This window comes from Anopheles funestus, chromosome X (genome assembly GCF_943734845.2).
Source record: "Anopheles funestus chromosome X, idAnoFuneDA-416_04, whole genome shotgun sequence".
NCBI classification, from domain to species: Eukaryota; Metazoa; Arthropoda; class Insecta; order Diptera; family Culicidae; genus Anopheles; species Anopheles funestus.
In genome coordinates, this window is record NC_064597.1 from 4,679,905 (window position 1) to 4,703,902 (window position 23,998).

General features: G+C 49.5%; 3 protein-coding genes across 6 annotated transcripts; 1 reads left to right on the forward strand and 2 right to left on the reverse strand.

Annotated features, from left to right (window-relative positions):
• Positions 1-411: 411 nt before the first annotated feature.
• Positions 412-2,835, reverse strand: LOC125761082 (alpha-protein kinase 1-like). The gene is made up of 3 exons (XM_049421899.1): positions 1,759-2,835; positions 983-1,707; positions 412-622 (listed from the first exon to the last, which is right to left on the reverse strand). The coding sequence occupies exons 1-3, from the start codon at positions 2,833-2,835 to the stop codon at positions 412-414; spliced, it is 2,013 nt and encodes a 670-aa protein (XP_049277856.1).
• LOC125761686 (zinc finger SWIM domain-containing protein 8 homolog) lies at positions 2,747-21,324 on the reverse strand. Of its 3 annotated transcripts, none has more exons than XM_049425232.1 (6): positions 20,918-21,324; positions 10,662-11,755; positions 10,180-10,586; positions 3,439-9,380; positions 3,214-3,363; positions 2,747-2,929 (listed from the first exon to the last, which is right to left on the reverse strand). In XM_049425232.1, exons 2-6 carry the CDS (start codon positions 11,161-11,163, stop codon positions 2,869-2,871), a joined length of 7,062 nt encoding a protein of 2,353 aa, XP_049281189.1. In that variant the 5' UTR covers positions 11,164-11,755; positions 20,918-21,324; the 3' UTR covers positions 2,747-2,868. The 3 variants fall into 3 exon arrangements, with proteins under 3 accessions (XP_049281189.1, XP_049279462.1, XP_049280303.1); XM_049423505.1 differs by having other exon boundaries at positions 10,662-11,758; XM_049424346.1 differs by having other exon boundaries at positions 10,662-11,826.
• A 117-nt stretch (positions 21,325-21,441) lies between these two features.
• On the forward strand, positions 21,442-23,520 carry LOC125761501 (uncharacterized). Of its 2 annotated transcripts, none has more exons than XM_049422808.1 (2): positions 21,442-22,233; positions 22,298-23,520. In XM_049422808.1, exon 2 carries the CDS (start codon positions 22,340-22,342, stop codon positions 22,988-22,990), a length of 651 nt encoding a protein of 216 aa, XP_049278765.1. In that variant the 5' UTR covers positions 21,442-22,233; positions 22,298-22,339; the 3' UTR covers positions 22,991-23,520. The 2 variants fall into 2 exon arrangements, with proteins under 2 accessions (XP_049278765.1, XP_049278685.1); XM_049422728.1 differs by having other exon boundaries at positions 21,446-22,229.
• The last annotated feature ends 478 nt before the right edge of the window (positions 23,521-23,998 follow it).

The window sequence follows — 23,998 nt, forward strand, 5'->3', positions numbered from 1 at the left end:
ACAAACAAAAAAAAAGCAAAACTGCTTGTAGAAAAATAAACGCATCCGCAAGACAGAATGTGGCACATTTGATTCTTAACTGTTTCGTTTTTCCCCTCCCACCGCAATACAATTCGATTGATTCGAAGCTGCAACAATGGCGCTTAGCAATTATTTCCTCTCGTTTTTTTTTGTTTGATTGCCCCGATTTAGGTGAGCAAGCATTGGAATATTATTAGATAAAGAGGTTTCATCGAAAGAAATTCGAAACACACACACACACATACACGTATTAAACGTCGTATCGTCTCCGTACACGTTGGGCAACACATTTAACCAACCTAAGCTTTACAGAATGTATCGCACCCCGGCTTAAGAATATGTTGACGATAGTGGCTTCATATTGTGTAAGACAGCACACGCCTAATCCCTTCACTTGGCACCGGGTCGGGCACTGATTGCTGCCGGTACGGAGGCAGCAGCAGCTGCAGCCGCCCCGTACCCAGCGGCCATGGCGGCGGCGGCCGCAGCGATCGGGTTCGGATGCTGTGCCTCCTGCAACTGCACACAGTTTACCGTCATGTTCGAGAAATCGACCACGATCGGTGTGGAAATGACGTGATGGTTGACGTTCAGGTTGATGCTTTGTTGTTGGGGGTGGGTGGCAGCCGCCGATGCATTTACCGCAACCGTAGCAACCGTTGTTGGGGCTGCGGTGAGTGGTTGCGGTTGTTGCTGTTGCTGGACAGCCGACTGTGCCTGGGCATGGGCCGGTGCTGTGTGATGCGTTTGATGATGATGATGGTGATATTGCTGCTGTTGTTGATGATGTTGTTGCTGCTGTTGTTGCTGTTGTTGCTGCTGTTGTTGTTGTTGCTGTTGTTGAAGCATATGATGATGATGATGCTGGTGTTGATGCTGATGTTGATGTTGATGCTGGTGCTGATGTTGATGCTGATGTTGATGTTGATGCTGATGATGATGTTGCTGCAGCTGATGGAACTGGAAAAGTTGCTGCTGCTGCTGATGTTGCTGTGGGTTGTGTTGCGGTTGCGTCGTCATTTGCGTGAGCGGATGCGGTGGACATGGTGGCAGCTGCTTATGCATATGGTGAAGATGCGGCAAATGATGCTGTGGTGGTGGGGGCGGAGGAGGCTGCGGTGGTTGCTGCTGCTGGGCAGGATGATGCAGGGTAGGCATCATCCCCGGCTGCATTGTGCCGGTACCGGCCGGTGTGGGCATGGGCAGTGGTAACTGTGCCGCACCCTGTGGTGGACCCGCCGATTGTTGTTGTTGACGTTGCTGCAAAAATTGCTGCTGTCGGTGCTGTTGCATCGGGCCAGTGGTTAAACCGTAACCGTTACCGGGCGGTAGCGGGACGACGGAATGTTGTTGCTGTTGCTGCTGCTGCTGTTGTTGCTGTGCATGCGTAAACAGATGGGTGTGTGAGTGGTGATGAGCATGTGTGTGGTTTGCACCGAGACCGGCTACAGGTATTGTTGCTGGTGCGGTCGACAGTTGACTAAGTGCCTGCGAGGAGACAGCAACCGTTGGTGTTGGTGGATAATGTTGCTGGTGTTGATGCTGTTGTTGCTGTGCTAGCATTGCCACTGTTGCTGCTGCTGCAGCCACTGCCGATTGTTGCTGATGTTGTTGGTTATGCCCCACAGCGCTGTGATGATAGAGATGTTGCTTCGACGGGACTTGTTTCTGTTGTTGCTTTTGTTGCTGTTTCGGTTGATGTTGTTTCGGTTGCTTTTGTTGTTGCTTCCCAACAACCTGTTGCTGCTGTTTGGTTCGTTCCATAGTTGACTTTTCTGAACAATGTTCTGCGAGTTGCTTCATCACGCGTTGCGGTTCCTGTGGTTGATGGCGCTGTTGTTGTTGTTGTTGTTGTTGTTCTGCTGGTTGTTTCGATAAACGATGTTGCTGTGCTGTAGGATAGTACACAACATTTGATTCTTCGCCACCGGGTACCTTGCTTGCTGCAACATTTCCCACCATCGTACTGTTTGCTCCATTGACGATAACAGGTCCTACTACTACGTTTGAAGCTTGCATATGTGTCGGTACATCAACTTGCGCTAGATTGTGAACAGCAGCAATCCGTTGCGGTGGTGTGTCGTTTTGAGAACCACCATCAATCTTACTGCCAGCCGTCAATATCGTACGATTTACGCCTGTAGAAACAGTGCTACCACCAGTAGCTTTACGTGAACCTGTCCCAGCATCAGTTGTGGATACTAATTTCCCACTTGTTACAGCACCGCTTAAAGGTGGTTGGGTAATATTTAGCTTTACATGACGTATTTGCTGTTGTTGCTGTTGCTTAGTTGTTTGTTGCACAGCTACGGGTGGAATTATGCTTACCGCAGCAGTAGTAGTGGAAGCTGTCGTTGATGTTTTCGGACCCATCGAGGCAGCTACCAGCAGTGGGTTAACGGGTTCCGTCGCGTTAGCCGTTGTTGGTACGGAACGGAGCGTAACGCCCGTTACCGCACCGCTCACAATGAGGTTGGAGCTAGGTTTACCGGGCGGTAGAACCACATCCTGGTTCGGCGGTACCAGCTGCATCTCGTCAAAAATGATCGCACCCGATGGTGATACAATTTGCGCGTTGGCATTGCCTACCAGCGAGCAGGACGATGAGGTGGACGCTGGTGGCGATGAAGTTGCAACCGAAACGGGTGCGTTTGCGTTCAGCGTTGCCACGTCAGCGGTGGCATGACCGTTGGTATGGTTGATAGGTGTGGTTCCGATTTTGCTAATACTATAACTGGGCTCATTGCTTATACTGCTGCAACTGTTGGATGTCGCTGCCGATGCAGCCGTTGCTGCTGCCGCCGCTAGCATCATATTCAGCTCCGATCCAATCGAATCGAGTCTATGTCATTTAGAGTTGAGTGCGGCATTTATTTGTGTCCATAATTCTTTCTTGCACGATTTGGACCTATTTGGCGGGGGGGAAGAGCGGTACAAAGGGAATTAGGTTACAGATTGCTAACTTCTCTCTCTCTCTTCTTGGCTTTTAACGACCTTACAGGTCACGCCGGCCATTTCTGGCTTACTAGACTTATTTTTACCACGTAGCCGGGGGACGGTCTGGATGGGATTTGAACCCGGTCCAGCCGTGTGGACTGGCGCCGTTTATCAATTGCACCACCAGGCCGCCCCTTTTGCTGCCCCTTAGATTGCCAACTTATAACAACCAAAAAATCATTATTTTACACGTACCGTTTAATTGATTGCAACCAGTCCTTAAACTGTGCATTACCTTCCGGTGTAATTTGGAACGCATTACGCGCGGAAAGGATAGTGCTGGTAAAGTCCTCATAATCCGCTATCGTGAGATGGTACAGCTTTTGATGAATACATTGGAAATACCTAATACGATTGAGAAGAATTATTATATAACTAATCGCCACCAAGAATTTATGGGGAAATGCAAACAATACTTACATGCTCTGGCATTTGCTCATGAGCGGTGTTAGGGCAGACCGGAGATGATGCATCACGAGCGCAGGATTGTTCCGTGAGAGATAGTGTGCCGATTCGATGGCAACCTCGTGCAGTACAAACGGGCTGACGATCGAGTTGACGACGCAAACGCAAAACTGATGCAGATACTGTGTGCCGAGCTTCTTCGAGATGCGCAGCAACCACTTGACATCCTCACCGTACGGTGGGTTGCGCGCATACTTCGCCTGTGGCCGATCGTCATGGACGCGCCGGGCGAGTGTTTCCAGCGCCAGCATGCCCGCATTGTACGTCGCGAGCAGATAGCGCAACTGTGCCGTGTTGGAATGATGCGGATGACGGGCACGTGCGACCTGCCCGCTTGTGTTACCGGTGCCAGACTGCTGGGGCGGAAGGGGTTGTATCCCTGTGCCGGAACCACCGGTTACGGTGGCCGGACCGTAACCGGCACCGTACGGTGGTCCACCAACACCAACACCGTGCTGGGGACGCATGCTATTGCTGCCGGGGCCGACGACCGGCATACCGGCGGGGACTTGCTGGGCCGGTGCCGGACCTTGCGGTCCACCCGGTCCCATCGGGCAGCTAACGCCGCCCTGCTGCTGGGTAGCAGCAACGGCCGGTGGCATCGGTGGTGCTAGCTGCGGCGGTCCCTGCGGGCCACCGACCTGTACCGGTTGGACGCCCGGCAGCTGTTGCTGGTGTTGCATCGCAGCAGCAACGGCCGCCTGTGAACCGCCGTAGAACTGCTGCATATTCGGTGCCATCGGACCCCCCGGATTGGTTGGTGGTCCTTGCGGTTGTACCGGCACACCCGGTACCGCCTGATACTGAGGCGGTGTACCGTAGGCCTGCGGCGGCACACCATGCTGCTGCATCGACTGGTACGCGGCAACGGCGGCAGGATTCATCGAGCCTAACGGTTGCTGGGGTGGTTGCTGTTGCTGCCCATACCCCACAGCCGATGGTTGTGGTTGCTGCGGTTGACCACCCTGACCACCGGGCGGTGGCGGAGGCGGATACTGAAACTGGAGCGGTGTTGCCATATACATCTGGTGCACCGGATTCGTTGGATGTGCGTACTGGAGCGTGTTCTGATGGTGGTAGATAGCAGCACCATAGCCGTAACCACCGTACGGTGTCATACCGATCGGTGCCAAACCCGATACGGGCTGATGCTGATGCGGTGGGTACGGTTGCTGCGGTGTACTACCACCACCGACCGGCGGTGGTACACCCCCGGCCGGTCCATTCCCACCCGGTTGCGATGGAACACCGCTGATCGGTGCACCGAGCACACCACCATCCGCACCCGGTTCCATTAGCTGCATCAGATTAACCACCACATCATGCTGCTCGTCCGGTTCCATCTCACCGCCGGGCGTGTTCCGCAGGTACAGCTCGTACCAGTACCGTGACACCTGAAACAGCACCTCCGGATAAACACCGCCGCCTTTCGCCGCCGTCTCCACCATAATGCAGGCACGCTCCAGCATACGATCACTCTGCTCCTTGCACTGCAAGATCGCGCGCTGTATCTCGTTCGGATTCAGGGCGGCGGCGTGCGGTAACACCGACAGCGCTAGCTCAGCCGCCGGATTCACCATATTGCTGTCCCACCCGCGGGACGAGGCACGATCCGCCATACCGGCCGCTTCCGGTGGCGTTAGATGGCCCTCCCACGTGTCGATTAGAAACGATATCGCCGGCGCACCAATGTCCATCGCCTGCCCAATAATCCACGACACGTGCGACGAGTACGTGCGGGACAGCCAGTTCGGGCTGACGCAGTTGTGCAGCCCGAGCGCGTACAAACCGAGCTGGAAGGCGCACATGTGCAGACCGCGGTGCGGACCCTGATGGTTCTGGGTGGTGGTCGCCTGCGTAAACAGTGACGTAGCCGATGTGCCACCCGCCTTCGTCAGCACATTCTTGGCCAGCTCGAACATGAAGTGGGCGCTCGCCTCCGACGGTTGGTTCGGTATGGAGGGGTACGCCCGCTTGCCCTTGTACCGTGAATCTTTCGAGCGGGTCGACGTTACCGAGGACGTCGCACCGGTTGTGACCGGCGCGGTCGATGAGGCTGAAGAACCACCAGCGTTCGCATTGCTACTGCTGGTGCCGGTACCGGCAGTCGTTGTGGTCGCACCACCCAACATTCCCGACCCCACATTCGAGGTGGTGGTAGTAGTGGTGGTGGTGGTAGAGGATGTTCCACCGCTATTGCTCGAACCGTTCGCATTAGTGGTGGGGACGCCGCCACCTAGATTCAGCGCACCGATGCCTGCCTCCACCTCGGCGCTGGTACTGCTCTGCGGTCGGCTACTGTTCGCCAGCCCAAACTCCGAACCCTGAGATAGATGGGAAGCCGCCACCGAACCGACCGGTTGCTGTTGCAACTCGGCACTCCCTGTGCTACTGCTGCTACGACCACCTCCATTCCCACCGTACGGCTGCAGCTGATGTGGATGATGGTGATGACTACCGCCCCCATTATTGTTGCCCGCCTCATACTCATCTAGCCGCAGCTGTGAGGTTTGGCTGCGCGTTGGCGGATTGTTCGAATAGTACGACGGTAGCAGTGGCGTTTTAATCAGGACGTGTATCTCCCGATCGAGCAACTTCTCCATGATGCGGCAAATTTTGCGCGGTTCATCCTTGTAGTACGAAAGCAGCGTAAGCGCTAGATCGCCCCGCTGCCGCCTGGTACCCTCGCACAGCAACGGATGTTCCGCCTCGGAAACGTTCGCCTTCAGCCCGAGCGCTGATACGGCCGCTTCGAAGCCAAGGTTTTCATCGGTCGGATACCGACAAACGCTGCTCATCATCTTTAACCGATTTTCCCTACCGACGACCGACGGCATAACGAGCGCATCGAACAGAAAGCTGGCAAGCATGATCGGCAGCAGTGCTTCGCCGCGCGATTTCAGCGTACCGTCGCGCAACTGTTCCGCCCGGTCCCGTATCGCTTTCAGCTCCTCGTTGCCGAGCGGGATGCGCTTCAGCAGTGCGAGCAGATCCGACTCCTGGTTGGCAAGCTTCACCTCCAACGGTTTCGTGCTTGCCGGTGGTCGTGACATTTCCAAACCGAACAAACAGACACGAAACGCCAGATGGTAATGTTCCGAGTTTTCCGCCAGCACCGTACAGAGGAAGGCGCACTTGGACAGTGTAGCCGATGCGAGCACGCTCAGCTGATGTGAGATCGGGTTAACGTTGTGCTTTTTGCCTTTCTTCTTCGGCGGCGGTGGAAGATCGATCATTAGGTTGGGCGGGTTGGCAAGCATTTCCGACGCAAGGCGCACACCGAGCGTACACGCTTCCCGGCCATGGCCGTGGGCGTGCAACCCTTCCGCACGGGCAAACAGAATGTCCCACGCGTCTTCCGTCGGTTTGATGTTGGAAAACATTTGCTGCTGCTGCTGCTGCTGCTTTGTGTCGGCCGTACCGCCGTGTGGTTGTGCCGCTGACTGGTGCTGCTGTTGCTGTTTCGGTCCTTTTTGCTGCTGGCTAGCGGTGTTTGTGTGCTGTGATGTCGATGGTTGGGGTTGCTGTTGCGTAACCGTTATCAACCCTTCGGCGGCGGCGGCGCCGGCGGCTGCAGTCGCTCCGTCCGCCGCTGATTGTGCAACATGATCAGCACTGTTCAGAGCGTTGTCTGGCGAACCGCCGCTCGAACCATGTCGTTTGGCACTGGTGTGTTTGGTGGCGGCGTTAGTCGCATGTTCCGGCTTACCGGCACCGGTCGACTCGACCATGTTCAGCACCTCGTACAGCTTAATGTTGCCCGATATTTCGTAATTGTTCATATCGTTCAGGATGCTATTTTCGTTGCTCGATTCGCTCGACAGCGAACCCGTACCCTCGGCGGCTACCTTCTTCTTCTGCAGCAGATCCGTCGCTGCGGAACTGGACGACAGGGAGGTGGAGGAGGATGACGAGCTGGAGGAAGAATTGCTAACGCTCAGCAGCGGTAGGTTTGGATCGACGGCGCCGACCGTCCCGGTACCACCGATGTCACCAACGTTTGCACCACTGATCGGCAACACATTGCCGCCATCCTCATCGTTCTTCTTCGCCGCATCGCCCGGTAGTTGCAGATAGTGTTGCAGCTTGTCGTCCGCGCCCACTGCCAGATCGTCTTCATTTTCACAGAATCCTTCACTGCTCACGCTGGAACGATTACCGCCGGCACCGATCGCATCACACCGCACACCAACGTTACGCGTACCGACGCTACCGCTGCGGCTCGCTCCATCCAGCTTTGCAACCGATGTTCCCGGCATTGGTTTGCCGGGGTCGCCTTCCGCCGTACCGGCCTCGCCGGCACTCTGCTGTAATCGATCCGGTACACTATCGCTGCTACTATTATTACTAGATGAGCAGTACGTTAACCGGTCGCGATGTGCTCTGCTACGATGATGATGATTTTTACTACCAACATCACCCACGCCGCCGCTGCGTTTGCTATTACCTCCGCCGTTGTTCGCATTATCGTCGATGGATGGATCGTAATCGCCCGTACTACCGCCACCAATTCCATGACTGGAGCTTTCGTTTCTCTCCGTACTACCTACATTCGGAGCGCCGTCAGTGCTGACAGCCGCCACGCCGCTTGTCGATGCTGTTGAAGCAACCGATGCTGGCACCAGTCCGGACGTGCTCGGACCACCATGCTGCTGCTGTTCCACTGTTCGTGTGCTGCTTGTCGCCACGGTCGTAATGTTACGGTAGCGATCCGTACTGCCACCTACCAGGCCGCCACCTACGTTCGACGTCGTTGGCATCGAAAGATTCCGTTGCGGTTGCGGATAGTCGGCATGGTAACTATGATGATGATGGTAATGATGTACCATCATCTGAAACTGTTTCACGTTCCCCTGTGACATCGCGATCGAGGCCCCGGTCGAGGTAACCTGCGCCGGCACGGTTGTGTCGATGCGCGTGTCACTGTTCTGCTTGAAGCAGGTAAACGGGCAGTGATACATCGGGTTCGTATCCTGCGTGTGCGTCACACCTTCGATCGGATAGTCCTCCCAGTCGAGGTAGCACGCTTCGATCGCCGGCTTAAACCCGGCAAACAGTTCCGCATCGTTGCGCAGATTCTGCTGCTGTTTGCTGCTGTGCGATGATGAGGCAACCATATTCTTTGCCACGCGGTCCAGTATCTTCAGATGCCAGGTGGTAAACTGTGCGTGCAGCATATCACGCTCGTCCGGTGCGAGGCCGGGATTGAGGGCGGCAAGCCGCCACAGCACAACGATTTCGTCGCAGAGCGAAGCGCACGCGTGCTGCGTAGCGTTCAGATTGCTGTGTGTATTCCCATGCTTACCACCGCCACCGCCACCACCACCTCCGCCGTGTCCATTCGAACCGACGAGCAGTGCCAGCTTGATGTTGAACCACCAAACCAATATCTGATCGCATGCCATCACCTCCTCGGTGATGATCTCCAGCAGCCGTATCGCGTTCCGATCGCACCGGCGGTACATTTCGCGCACGATCGACAACAGATTCCACATGCCCTCCGGTTCGCGGCCGCGCAACGGCCGAAGCAGTGAACTCCACTCCGCCGCTGCCGGTGGTGCCGAGTTCGTCAGGTAGTTAACATCGCTGAACACCATCGGCGTGGGCTGACAGAACTTGAACAGTATCTTCTTAATATTATCGTGCAGCGTCTTCTCGTCCAGATACCAGTTCGTCTGATCGTTCACGGACGCACCGGCGGTTGGGTCCGGCGCACCGTACACCGTGTTGATCGTCGTCGGCTGTGCACTGAGCAGCTCGTCCAGCAAACGTTGAGCGATCGGCAGTATCTGCTGCGACTGTTCGCTGATCAGATACTGGGCGAATTTTTGCAACTGTTCGCGCTGCAACCGTGACAGCGACTCCGACACTGGTGCCCGTAGGCTCACTTTGGTAGGCTGTAAAGGGGAATTTGCAGAGATTGTAATTAGTATACGGACTCCAGTATACACTAGTGATGGGTCATACGATTCATTTCATGGCTCGACCCGGAGTCGGGTGCAACAAAATCGGAATCGACTCCGACCCATGGGACCATCAACCAGAATCATTGCACCTACTGGACCTACTTCGAACCGAGTCCGATCCGAACTCACTGCACCCACGGGTCGGAGTCGCTTATGGCAGCTTGCACCTACTGGACCTACTGAACCTACTTCGACCCGAGTCCGACCCGAACTCGCTGCACCCACGGGTCGGAGTCGCTTATGGCAGCTTGCACCTACTGGACCTACTGAACCTACTTCGACCCGAGTCCGACCCGAACTCGCTGCACCCACGGGTCGGAGTCGCTTATGGTAGCTTGCACCTACTGGACCTACTGAACCTACTTCGACCCGAGTCCGACCCGAACTCACTGCACCCACGGGTCGGAGTCGCTTATGGCAGCTTGCACCTACTGGACCTACTGAACCTACTTCGACCCGACTCCGACCCGAACTCTCTGCACCCACGAGTCGAAGTCGCATATGGTAGCTGGACCTACCGAACCTACTGAACCTACTTTAAGCAGAGTACGACCCGAACAAACTGCACCCACGGGTCGGAGTCGCTTATGGCAGCTTGCACCTACTGGACCTACTTGTATCTACGGGATCTACGCTTATGGATGGCTCCGACCCGGTAGGTTCGGGTCGACCCGCCCATCACTAGTGTACACACACGCGCGCGGAGGACTTGCTGTGTATGTTTACTTACACAATGTATCCGATAGAGGCAGACGGCGACCACATGCGAACACCAGTAGGTGGTGGGTAAACACGTGCAACTGCACGATGAAATTTTTCGCCTATCAAATGTGACCGCCACGTTGTACTGGTTGCGCGGTTGCGTCTGCACGACCGTCGCCGACAGATGGAACCCAATCTGGAGCGGATCCTTGACGGCGCGATTTTTGAACAGCTGCTCACCGCGATGAAACTCGTCGGCGGAGCTGTTCGCTAGGCACGAGTACAGCCGTATGTCCTCCTCGTTATCCGGGAAGCTCCAGAAGGCAATACGCAGCATGATCGGTTCCGGCACTGGTGGATACATCTGTTCGACCAGCTCGAACGGGATGTAGAATGCGACGCAACGTGCGGACAGCTCCGTCAGGGAGGTTGGTTCTGGAAGTATTTGTGGGGAATGTGATTTAGGAGATTTGCCACCCGCCGCACGTTCAAACCGAATCCGACACTTACCACCCTCATTGAATCGACGACCGGAACCACCGCCGAACGAATTAATCATACCAGCCGGTTTCTTCCAGCCGCGCCAGTTATTACACACGCTCTCCGGTTCGGAGCTCCAGCTGCACAGTGAGTCCTCCTCGAACCGGTCCGAATCCTCAAAGCTGAACCGATCGATTTCCTCCGCATTCTGGTTTGCCACGTTGTTGTTGCCGTTGTTGTTGTTGCCGGCATTATTATTTTCCCGTGCATTATTACCACCCGCCGCCGGGGAGTTGTGATGGTGGTTGTGATTATTACCGCCTCCATTGCCACCGCCGGCACCACCACCGTGCTCTAGCGGGTTCCATTCCCCGATCCCTCCATCCGGTTCATTATTATTGCTATTATTATTGCCATGGTTTTGCTGCTGTTGATGATGGTGCTGGTGAAGATGATGATTCACATGCTGCTGATTGCTATTGCCTGAGGTGGATGGGTACGAGGAACCAGCACCGCTCGTGTGACCGGCCATACCGCCCGCTGTCGACGTACCGGACGCTACTGGGACATTCCGACTACCGGCGGGCACCGTTCCCGGTTGCCCGGGCCCGGCGGATGTATTGCGAACGTTAGTGGCGCCGCCGCTGCTAGTACTGCTGCCGACTGTCAACCCGACGGTGGAATGCGATGTCTGCGGCTGCTGGCTACCTTCGTCCGCTGGTGGTGATGGCCGTTCCGGTCCACCACCGGCACTGTTCGAGGTGTTCGCCAGGTTTGTTAGAACGTCAGGCGGACGGTCGCTGTACAAACGGGGGTCGCCCACCACACCTTGGGGGGGGGGGGGGGGGCACCGGGTAAAACACTCCTCCGCTTGGACGTTTGTGCGTGTGTTTGCTTGGAAGCCGGACCGGGATACGATGCAGTCGGAGCAGTGTATTACACGGCGGCCACTTACACTAAACGTTACACTACTGACTTTTTTCCTTACCGTATACCCTCCTCTCCACCGGCAGACCGCGCGCCGTGGAGGGGGATTTTTACACGTTCTTGCGGTAGATACGCCTTGGTTACACACACAAACTCGAATGTTTTTTTGTTTTTGGGGAGAAATTAAGTTGGGCTCACTACTGAAATAGTAACACTGGTTATGTATTTGTTGCCATATATATTTTTTTTCCACCACTTTAACTCTTTACTACACACATCAAAAAGTCCAACGATTGTACAGTTTTTAAAATATATAGATTTAGAAATTAAATCATTTTCAGTGATTTATTCTTCAAAATGGAGAAAAGAAATAAATAATCTGGATTTTTATAATATTTATACAAGATTTTCCCGCAAGCAGGACTTTTACTAACCGGCTAAAGGGTAAATCAAGTCAAGGAAAGTCAGAAATGGGAGTCCTAGACCTCTCCTTAGGTTGTAGTCCCATATAACAAACAATAGTTAGCAAAAATGAAATAACAGAGGAACCGCGACATCAAATGCTGAGGGAAAATTAAATCCCCTAGTTAAAGTGTTCCCCCCCTCTACACAGGGTAACGCATTCGCTGATTTGTTTATTAGCGCGAACGCGGCATCTAAATTGTTGCTCTTGTATTAGCTTGTTAGCAGCTTAACAACTGGCACAGGTTTTTGTTCCGACACTCTGGCGACGTAAATCTTCTATCACTTGTTTTACAGTCCGTTTATCCGTCATCCGGAGGGGTGGAGTGTTTCTGACACAGCAACGGTTAATCGCTAGGAAGTTCAAATCAGCTTCACTCAGGGAACTCACGAACGAAACAGAACACAATGTCCACCCCACACTCTTCACACACACACATCCGTCGTTGGACCACGATTTTACAAAATTTGCAATGTGCACACACGTGCACACGTGTCTGTGGCTCACTGGAATGAATGCTGCAAGTAGAGAAAAAGAAAATAAAAATGCGTTAATTTTTATAAAATGTTAAATGTGAAAAAAAATTGGTAATGTTTTCTCCCAAAAAGTCGTCTGACGAGCAAAAAAGGAACTCGACTCATTAACATTCAAGTATAAACGAAATTCCATGTTTACGTAGTGTATCGCAGGTACTATCTGTCAAAAGTAGTGTCATCGAGGTAGTGAAGTGTATTTGCTGCTGGTTTATATTCTCATATTCAAATCTTCACACCATGCTGTGAACGATGAACATGCGTTCCACTCAGACATATGTCCATTCGTTCGCATACGACCACATAATGAGCCGAAAGACAAAAGCTGTCAGTGTCCGATTGGCTTTACAAAACTATTGAATTTGTAGTCTTAGAGTACAATTACCGTAAAAGCATTTATTTTATTCGATGTTAATCATCGAAGCTTTACTGTCAGCGCCCAGCGCGATTCCTTCCTCAGCCTTGTTTGTCCGATCAGCTGAGTGCTAAAGGGTAAATGACCTGACAGGAAGCTTTGCAACAAATACTATTGTCCACAGTAAATCCATTTGGATCGCGCTGTGACAATAAAAAATCTTTTACTATTTTATTTGAACAATTAAATTCACGATGCGATGTACGACCGTCTTCCTTACGGCAGTCATTATCGTTTTTCGCCGTGACACAAACACAAAGAAAATCCTGGATCACTGGAGAAGCTTCTAGAAGTTGCAGCATATCTTTTACCCTTCCTTGCCTATTGGTTGGAAATGTTGAATTTCGGGGGGTTTTTTGGTAGCAAGATGATGTATACAAGAGAAGGGAATTTCCTGCTACACACACGCACACATGTATCACGCAGCAAGGAACCGAATCGTTACCGCAAGAGAATGCAGGGTTCGCCAGCAGCATTTATGTAGGGGGATTCGGAATGAGAAATAAATCTGTTCAGGATTCGACTGATTATTTATCCTTACTTTGCACTGTGTAACCAACATTTGCTATTTCAGAAAGGCCTTTGTTTGCGCTGTTGGGTAACCCTGTACGTATCAACAAACTGTATCTCTTGCCCTCCGTCTCGATGATCGAAGGATGAAGATAAAGGAACGGCAAATCTTAACCGTCTCACCATCACCAAAAGGTGGGAACTAGGGGATGGAGCAAATCCAAACAGCAGAGCATAAAGAAGTGAACGGAAGTGACAGTCCGGCTCCGTACAGGCAATGAACTTTGCCCATTTGTGGGGATCATCATCGGGAGATCGATGTCACCCCTAACAAACGCACACTCGGCTCGGTGCAAGTGTACCTCCTACCCGTCTGTGTCTTGCACACATATACTAGTGATGGGTAAATTCGACATAAAAACGGAATCGTTTCCGAATGACTCCATCAATTTTGGAAGCGGCTCCGGACGGCTCCGACTGCTCCGGAGGGCTCCGACGGCTCCGGTTGCCGACTAGCGGCCCCGGACGGTTCCGGACGGCTCCGTCGGCTCCGAAAAGCTCCGAACGGCTCCGGAAGGCTCCGACGACTCTGGTTACCGACTAGCGGCTCCGGACGGTTCCGGACGACTCCAACGGATCCGACGGCTCCGGCTGCCGACTAGCGGCTCCGGACGGCTCCGACGGCCTCGGATGGTTCCGACGGCTCCGGACGGCTACGACGGCTCCGGTTGCCGACTAGCGGCTCCGGACGGTTCCGGACGACTCCAACGGATCCGACGGCTCCGGCTGCCGACTAGCGGCTCCGGACGGCTCCGACGGCCTCGGATGGTTCCGACGGCTCCGGTTGCCGACTAGCGGCTCCGGACGGTTCCGACGACTCCAACGGATCCGACGGCTCAGACGGCCTCGGATGGTTCCAACGGCTCCGGACGGTTCCGACGGCCCCGGCTGCCGATTAGTGGCTTCGAACAGCTCCGAACGGCTCCGATGGGCTCCAACGGATCCGACGGCTCCGGCTGCCGACTAGCGGCTCCGGACGGCTCCGACGGCTCTGGACAGTTCCTACGGCTCCGGAGGGCTCCGACGGCTCCGGTTGCCGATTAGCGGCTCCTGACGGTTCCGGACGGCTCCGACGGCTCCGACGGCCTCGGATGGTTCCGACGGCTCCGGTTGCCGACTAGCGGCTCCGGAAGGTTCCGACGGCTCCGGCTGCCGACTAGCGGCTCCGTATGGCTCCGAACAGCTCCGAACGGCTCCGATGGCTCCGGAGGGCTCCGACGGCTCCGAATGCCGACTAGCGGCTCCGGACGGTTCCGACGGCTTCGGACGGCTCCGGCAGGCTCCGGACAGAATCGTGGTTTTAACCTTGCCAGAATCGGAGCCGGAGCTGCTATGCTCGGAAGCAGCTCGGAGCCGTGTGTGCGATCCCGAGAACCCATCACTACAATATACGCGAAAGGAGACGCTTTAAAGATTCACTTCTCGCGTGGGGTCGAACATGTTTTGCTCCGAAGAGCGACAAGGCGGTTTGTTTTTTTTACGACTTTTGCTTTATGACAGACTGGTTGTCGGAGCTTGGTAAACAGGGCTGTATAAACCTTGGTACATTAAAATTTCTCCTCCTCCTCCCTCCCTTGGAATGGCTTTCCCGGATACAATTAAAATATTAATCAAAAACAATAACAATAGATTAAGCGAGTCAATTGAAAAAAAAGACAATGTGATAAGACTAGAACAATGCAAAAATAACGACCTAGGGATTGTTAGTGTAGGACAATTCGTGAGATGCACTGTACACATACACACTCACTCACACACACAAATCTCCTTGTTACCACACGTAAGGACCATTAACCGTCCCCAACTCGAACCGTTCGTTCCTTGCACTGTGTTTTTTTGGGTATGTGTTCGTTTACTGTTTTTTCTTCTCATCTCTATCATGTTTATCCTTTTTTTTGCCTTCTCGAGCGTTTGCCACGAGCTGACCTTTTGCTTGCTTTTGCATTTGCCCTTCACGTGAAGGAGCAGGCAAGCACACAACAAAAAAGAAACTTTCTATTGATACACAAACACGAGACGACATACGGAAGGGGGGGAAGGGGTCGTATAGTCGTGTTTGTTGTTTGAACAAACAAAAAACGCACACACACACACAGAGAAAAAAAGGACACAGCATGTTCCCCATGTCTAAGTTGTTTTAGGGTTAAAAACATGTAAAAGATCAAAAACAATTTCCTTTTTTTAGATGCTTTTCTCAATTTTCGTTTTTTTTTCTTCTCTCGCTTACATGTAAATACTTTCCCCCCGTTCGTATCTACATATGTATCTAGGTGTATCTGTGTGTGTGCGTGTGAGTGAAATTCTTTTCGTTCATTTTTCCGTTATCTGTGTCATGCGTACAATGTGGCACACGAAAACGAGTGAAAGGATACTAATGATCTATTCCTTTGTCCTCATTGCATAGCACAAGCACACACTTACACTTCTGCACATACAGACACACACACGCATACACCAAAAACCCGTAGACGATAATCGTCTTTCGTTTCGGTGGCGAAAGCCCTTGCTTAGCGCTCCTTCTTGCTGCTGTTTACACCAGGGGCGATAAACTCCAGACCGCGTGGTATGTGGATGGAAAAAAAAACAAAAAAAAAGTGACAAATTTTTTTATGTTTTTTTTTGCGATTCACTTAAATATAAGGATTGCACTGTAAAGGACAACTTTCTCTGTGACCGTGTAGCACACACCGGAAAATCATTTGCAGCATGATTTCAACATCATAAAAATGGTAACCATTTTAAATGCTTTCTTGCAAGCATACACCCGCCTCCCCACCCACTTTAGTGTATATGCCCCCCCCCCCCCCCTTCGGATCTGTTTTCTGCACGTAAAGAGCACCCGCGGCCAAGGAAAATAAGGCCGATGCCTTGGGTCGGTCATCTGCCCTTGTCGCTAATTGACGGTACCACGGCTGGTACCGAGCAGCTGCAAAAGTGCACTTTCACGACGCAACAAGCCGGGCACACAACAGTGTCGTGCCGTGCATTATACGTTTGCTGTAACGAACGGGGTAGCGCCGAGACGCGTCATCATAACCTGTCCGTTTACCGGCACGACCATTTCCTTTTTTTGTTATTTTGCTAAATTCACCACAATCGTCTCTATGAATTGCCATCTGCGCTAAACTACGCAACATTCACCGTGGACTTTCTTCCGCAAAGAGCATACCGGGGTGGAGATTTATTTTCAACGACTATTTGCAAAGGTGTCCACCTTTCTTGGTTCATCTGTTTATTCTAACGCTTTTCCTGCGCCTTTACAAGTACAGTGGAACGTCGATTATCCGGCGGGTGGATTAACCGTGCGCCAAAATTGACAGCTGTTGATGGATTTCAACGAAAACAGGCTTCGTACGACATCTCTTTCATCTAGTAAATAGCTACCGAACTTGATGAACATTAAGTATTCTAATACGAACAGCATGACATAAAAGGTTATCCATCCTTTTAGAGAATTTTTGACATTAGCTCATAGGCAAAAAGGTAAACAAACTGGTTAGCTGTCAAAAGATTCGTATTATCCGTATTATAGTATTGGGTGAATCTGATTCAGATTCATGAATCTGAAATGAATCTTCTTTGAACCGTGAAGTGAATGAATGATTCTGAATCTTTGTTGTGAATATTCTAGTGTTGGGTGAATCTGATTCAGATTCATGAATCTGAACGAATCTTTAAACTGTAAGGATGATTCTGAATCTTTGTTGTGAAGATTCATGAATCCGCATCCTAAGAGTTTCGGGATAGGGTGTTCATTGATGGTAGCATCTCGCCCCCCCAAGAATAATGAAAGATTCATGAATCTTTCAGGATTCATTCCAATTTATGGTAATTTATAAACGATTTGGGAGCCGGCTCATGATTTGATTGACTCTTCACTGAAGATTCATATGAATGACTCTTTTCAAGTGATTCGTATTAACCGCTAACCCCTGGGAAATCTTTTCTGCCAAAAAAAAAGTTCGTATCGTGTAAGAGCGTTTATATGTATTGGGGCCATCATTTTCTTTGTTCTATTTTCTTGCACAACTGCAATTAAAACATTAATTTTAATATTAATATTATCAATTATTAAACATTATGCCATAGAGTAAGTGCAAAACGTTTAAAAGATAACGAAACAGAAACTTGTGAACAGCAAAATTGTCCTTCAAGGTTTTTTTTGTCATCCGCCATCGTGACGCGCGTGGGATGAAAAACAGATGCAAGTTTGAGTGAGTGAGCGCAGCAGAAAAAATGTTGACAGTACAAAGATGCAAGTGCAACAAAGATATACAAGAAAATGGGAACAAAAACAACGAACGAAGCTAACAGAAAAAAACAACTATTATCCATGAAGCATGCAAAAGCAGATGTGCGCGGAAAGAAAGAAACATCAAAAGAAGGCAAAACGGTTGTGGCAGGGGGGGGGGGGGGGGAGTATGGGAAAGAAGAGAGAAAGAGAAAGAAAAAAAAGCAAAGATTGTTTATTTGGTCGATCGTTTCTTGTGCACAAAGAACAAAGAAAAGACGAAAACTCACAGTTTGAGAGATAGAAATGTTAAGAAGAGGGAAAACTTTTAAAGGATAGAAAAGCAACAATAAGAAACTGATAAAAAGATAACAACAAAAGTAACAAACACGTAGAAAAAAGAGAAAGACAAAAGAGAAAGAGATAAACAAAAACAGAAAAAAAGAAAAAGTAGGTAAATACATCGGTTGAACAAGATAAACAAAAAAGAAAAAAAGGGGCCCAACATATGACTGCCTTTTGGGGGTTGGGGAGGGGGGGGGGGGTTTCTGTTCTGAAGTCTTGTGTTTTGTGTTCTTGTCTTTTTGCTGCGTTCGATGATGTGTGTGTGTGCGTGTGATAATTGCCCGAAGGGCTACAAATGCTGTTACAATGCGATTCCGGACCAAAACTAAGAAAAAAAAAATTGAGAAAAACAACAAGAAAAATGGGCAAAGATGGGAAGGTCGATTTTACTATGAGCTTTTTCGTGGATGAAAGAAAATTGAAATGCAAGTGACCATCACTAATGGTGATTCAATGGATGCATCTTCCATCGGTTTTGTGGGTGGGGGGGTTGATACGTGTGTAATGTATCGACGTGAGTTAATAATAGCGGCGCGCCTTGCACCGGTCACGAACACACACACACACGCACACACACACGTTGCACTTGCGAAACAAGTAGAATTTACATCTTGCCATTGATGTAGGAGCCATGCTGTAAGAAAAAGCTTTAGTAAATTGGCATTGTGTGTAGGTTTGTTTCCGATTCGGAATGTTGCATTTCCGCAATTTTTTTCTTCTTCAGAACGGCAAAAATTTTATAATTTGTAGAAAATACTTCAAATTAAAAAAAAAGTTTTTTACAAGCTTATTTTGGTATTTTGTGTGGTTAAGACCTTATTCGTTCTTCCCTTATTTGAATATATAAACTTAAAAAGGTGTAAAAATATTTGATAAACACACATTAATATTTCCCTTTCAGCATGTCACTTTAAACACAAATCAAAGCAATGTGATGCAACGAAAGTAACCCGTACATGGAATGTAATAAAACAACAAAAAAAACAGGCAAACACGAAAGACAAAGCAGACGGATTGGGATGAAAACAGTAGTAAAAGCGTCGTCCAGAAAATCCGACCAAAAAAAGAGGGGACACACCATCGAATAGAGAGGAGGAAGAAGAAGAGAGAAAAAAAAGAGCGCTCAATGAAACAGAAGCAGAAGTGTACAGCAGTCAACATACACGCATAACCCGCATACGCACACCACCAATAATGGACGAATCGTACGCGTATATCGCGCGTTAAGCGCACGCATTATCATCCGCTTTTGCTAACCGTATCGGGACGCTAAGGGCAGCAAGTGTGTGTGTGTGTGTGTGAAAGGGAAGGCAAAAAAAAAGGTAAATGAAACTGAACTTCTGCGTGTTTGTGTGCGTGAGAGAAAGAGCGAGAGAGAGAGAGAAAGTCATATAAATAATTTGCAGAAGCTGTACAACGGTACGCACACACACACACACAGTGAAGAGCGTGTGTGCGCGCGCACACCCACCACGATCGTCACCAACACACACACACAGGCGCACGCGCGCGCACGCACACGCACAGCTGCACGTGCGGCTGGCTCACCGTTTTGTATTTACTACACACCAGCAGCCGCAGTTGTCAAGTTTTTATTTTCTTCTCATCTCATCATTGCAAAAAGGGTCGTTTCAGCCACCCAGCTGTAGCTGTGTTTTTATGATAGACAATTTTCCTTTTTTTTTTTTTGCTCCACAATGCACGATGAGTTTTCTTTCACACACCAGTTTCCACAACTGCTCCTGTTCGGACGACACTCTTCCGTGTATATATTTCCTCTCCTTCTCGCACACGAGCGACGAACGGGGTCCAATCGATCCGGTACGAAACCGTCACACAAACACACGCAAACGCACAGGACCGTATTTTTTTTGTTTGTTGGGACAAAGCTGTATGAATCCTGCCCTCTGTTGGGCTGTAAATGGTTCACCCTCACACTAGTGCCATCTCTTTCACACGGTCACCAAGAATGTCCTTGCGGTCACTTGCACATTGCGGGTGTGCACGGACAAAGCTCTCTATACGGACGTGTCTGTGTGTGTATGTGTGTGTGTGTGTGTATGCTCATGTGAATTCTATAGAATTAATCTTTCCTATGGTATCTGATAGAATTTGTTAAAACACTATTTCAGTAACATAAAAGTGCTTCCATCTTTACAAAATAAAATACATATACAGAAGGGGGAAAAGGGATAGATAGAGAGGGGGAGATCGGCCAGTTCTAGCTTGAAGGGATGGATTTCGATCAAAAGATTCTTTCCTTCGCTGACAGTTCCTAAATCGGCCTAGGTAGAAGAGACATCGACCTGGTCGCTCCCTCGGTCGCGCGTTCGTTTCCCAACCAAAAAAAAAAAAACGCTAATCGAACGAAACAACACATACACAATTGTCCACGACACACGAATGAATGTGTATGGTTCAGGCTAGCAAAAAAAAAAAACCTTACCTTTCTCGCCGTGCGTGAATATCTCTTCCTGGTTGAAAGATGAGCGATGATGGTTCTTCACCACCGTTTGTCAATTTTTGGACCAGGGGAAAATGATTCTTTTTTTCTTTCGTGCATGATGGGGTGGGGGCGGCGGGACGCGGGTGTCCCTTGTCCGTTTGATTGAACGTAGTCCGAAGTTCGATTAGCCCCGTGTGGAGTGGTTGGCGCTGTGGCTTTCATACTTCAAAAGCCCACTTTTTTCTTCATCCTCTCACTCATCACCTTTCACATCTTTTGGTATCCTTACCGTCACCCCTCCCCCCCCTCCCTATTTCGGCAGGATACCAGAAGGCGTACGCAGATGATTCACTCACCGTTTCTAAACAATTACGACCGAGCGGAAGATGCGATACGATACGGAAGCTAGGCCACACGCACCCGACAATACATCCGTATTTTTCCGCGTACTGACTTCAACTGAGACTAGTGATGTGACCGTACGAGCCGTCGGGAACGATAATGTTCCGCGCTGGAACGATAGTTCCGGTTCGGAGTGGGAATGAAAACTGGTAAACATCTATGCAAAGCATTAAATAATTTTAAAGTATTTTATTCCTAAATTTGTGAATTAAATTAACTTTTGATATATAAATGAAATTACGAACTACTTTTGCTTAATTTAATTGTACGAATAATTAATAATAGTTGTCACTTTGGATTTCGAAACAAAAACGAAAACTTTCAAAGCTTTTCTGCATTTGCTGGATTGGTTTTTGAACAACCGGATTGGATTGGAAGGTGACATAAAATTGAATGAAAAAACTTCTTTTTTATTTAACAAACTACTTTCAATGTAAGTAAATAGCAAGAAGTAAATTTTATTAAATTTTGCTGTCAATTTATCACGCATTTTGACGATCTACGTACAAAAGAAACAATTTCGATCCATAAGCTTAAACCCTAACTCAAACCGGTTTCAGTTTGACAGTTGACAGGTCGGTATTGACAGTTGACAGGTCGGTTGACAGGGTGACCCTACAGTGACATCACATATGTTTGGTTGTCATTTTTTGCACAATCTATCGTTGTTTTGGTATTGTTTGGCAAACGCTACACACACGGGAGCAGCAAAGGCTTTTTTTGGTTGTGATATTAACCGGGTTCAAAAATTCCCTACGTAATCTTATGACGTTTTTGACCATCGGTGGTGGCCGTCGTTACGTAGTGTTTTTCGGTTGTTCGTCGTTTCACATTCGTCTGTTAATGAGATAAAACCATGCGGCGTTCATTAGGTGGGTCGCTAAACGTTGCTGCCACGGGACAAGGAAGTGATGGTCAGTGGGTACGGTTTACCGTCCAACCGTTCAACGTTAATGGTGGGCGTCGGTAAAACCTTTGTCCTTCCGGTGCCCGTTTCAAGTGCCGCTCAAAGCGGAATAAACCCCGGTCACGTCCGCATCATCATGGTACGGTAGCGCGCCAAATTCTGTCCCGTTGCGTATTGCCAAACTTCTGTAGTCGGTATTCTTCTACCCCGGTGCAACCGGTGACTCCGTGTGTTCCGATGTGTGATAGATTGTGCATTCCGTAGATGTTTTATTTTCGTTCCTTCGATTTAATATCAACTTTGAGCTGCGTTTTTGACGATTGTCTGGTACCCGGCAGCAACAGATTTCAAACGAATCAGTAAGTATGTAAAACAACGCAGATAATTGTGGATAAAAGATTATTAAACTTATCTTTACTCATTGTAGATTTATTTGCCTGTGTATCCCGGAACGTGCCAGCCAACCATCATGAGCCAATTTTCCAGTATAGCCACGTGCTTCGGTCACGTCGTGCTTGCCGCCGTGACAGGGTGGTCTTTAAAGTATCTGCCGAGCCCGAACAGTACGCCGACTGTACCGTTTGTCTGGATCATGCTCTGGTGCCTGATGGCGTACAGTATGCTTGGCATCATTCGTTTCAGCCATCCGCAGCCGGGCAAGATGTTGCGCTTCCTGTACGAACATATCGCTTTACTCGCCAAGGTGTGTCCACTGCCGTTCCTTAATGCGCAGCTGTACCTCCAGCCAGACCAACCGCTGTTTAAGCAACTGTTTCAGAACGGTCTAGGCTATACGTTTTTACTCTCCGCGCTGGTGGCATACGTCCTGTGCAACATATTCAGCGACCTGAATCGTCGCCACATCGGCGAGTACGTTTCCACCGCTGTACTACTCCTGAATGCCGTCGGCCTTACGCTCGTCTCTTGTAGCAGTGAAAATTTTTGGGCAATGGGACTGGTAGTGTCCTTCGTCTCCAAACACTTCCTTTTGCCCCTCCTAGCGGAACGATACCGTATGCCGCACGCCCTCCTCTACACGTACGGATTGAGCTTTTACGAAATATTCGCCGTGAATGCCGTTATCGATGTACAAACTTCCACGATCAGGGTGATCATGTAATCAAGCAAATCCATTCCGCTTATGCTCTGATATATTTTACAGCAAACCGAATCAGGTTAAGTAAAAAAAAACATTCTAAACAAAGCCCCCGGGGTGCAACAGATTGTCCGATCAAGCGGCAATAATCGTTATCAGAATACTGATTAAGGAAACATTCTAATACCTCGATACGAAAGCGCAAACAAACTAACAAACCGTAGTGGTAAACCGTTAACCAGCAACAGGGAAAGTTTTTCTTTTTGATACGACTACTTTTTTGCTACAAAAAAAAAACACGATTGTGTACTTTTGCTTTACGCACAGAAACGCATGAACGATATATACATATATACACAGAAGGCTATTATATTCATATACAAATGTAGGTAGTGTAATGTTTTGGGGAAAAAATGAACTTTTTTATTTTGTAAAGAAAGTGAGGTGAAAATGTCTGTTAGTAAGGTGAAAATCAAATCAAAGGAATGAACACCTTCTGCTGCCTTTTTGTATAAGTTTAGTCCTTACTTTGTCTAACCTTATTGTTTTTTTTTGAGTATATATTATCATATAACCATCATAATCACATTATAAGTCTGTGGGATCGTTACGTTTTTGATAAGAATTTTTAAAAGTTTAAGGAAAAGTTGACGTAAAGCATGGCAGGTTGAGGTTGTTGCAATTTAAAAAGAAATCCCCCTCCCCAAAGCAAACTGGTTCAATCACAATTTTTGATAACAATTATATTTTATGAAGTAATAAGTTGTTTTTTTATCCTGCTAACTACAAACGTATGATATTAAGGATATAGCAGAAGAAAAGACATGACTAAGATAAAAGACGCCTTCCCCCCGGGCCCCAAACACTGTGTACAAGTACGCCTGCCGACCGAGCAGTGGCCAGTAAAACGGCTTCATGAAATATATACAGGTATTTAGAACATTCGATTATGGTGTTGTAACGTACAATGCTTCAAACAGGATATTTGATTGTTTACCAGACCAGACGTTTGTTGTAGAGATATATGAATTT

Excerpts from the sequence above, each read along its gene's own strand:
- LOC125761082 (XM_049421899.1), bottom strand. The coding sequence starts at position 2,835 with ATGATGCTAGCGGCGGCAGCAGCAACGGCTGCATCGGCAGCGACATCC. Across the intron at positions 1,708-1,758 it reads GAACCAAACAGCAGCAACAG|CAACAAAAGCAACAACAGAA; the intron begins GTTGTTGGGAAG and ends CAACCGAAACAG. Across the intron at positions 623-982 it reads CAGCAGCAGCAACTTTTCCA|CATCAACCTGAACGTCAACC; the intron begins GTTCCATCAGCT and ends CCAACAACAAAG.
- LOC125761686 (XM_049425232.1), bottom strand. The coding sequence starts at position 11,163 with ATGGCCGGTCACACGAGCGGTGCTGGTTCCTCGTACCCATCCACCTCA. Across the intron at positions 10,587-10,661 it reads TCGTCGATTCAATGAGGGTG|AACCAACCTCCCTGACGGAG; the intron begins GTAAGTGTCGGA and ends AAATACTTCCAG. Across the intron at positions 2,930-3,213 it reads TGGTTGCAATCAATTAAACG|GTCCAAATCGTGCAAGAAAG; the intron begins GTACGTGTAAAA and ends CCCGCCAAATAG.
- LOC125761501 (XM_049422808.1), top strand. The coding sequence starts at position 22,340 with ATGAGCCAATTTTCCAGTATAGCCACGTGCTTCGGTCACGTCGTGCTT.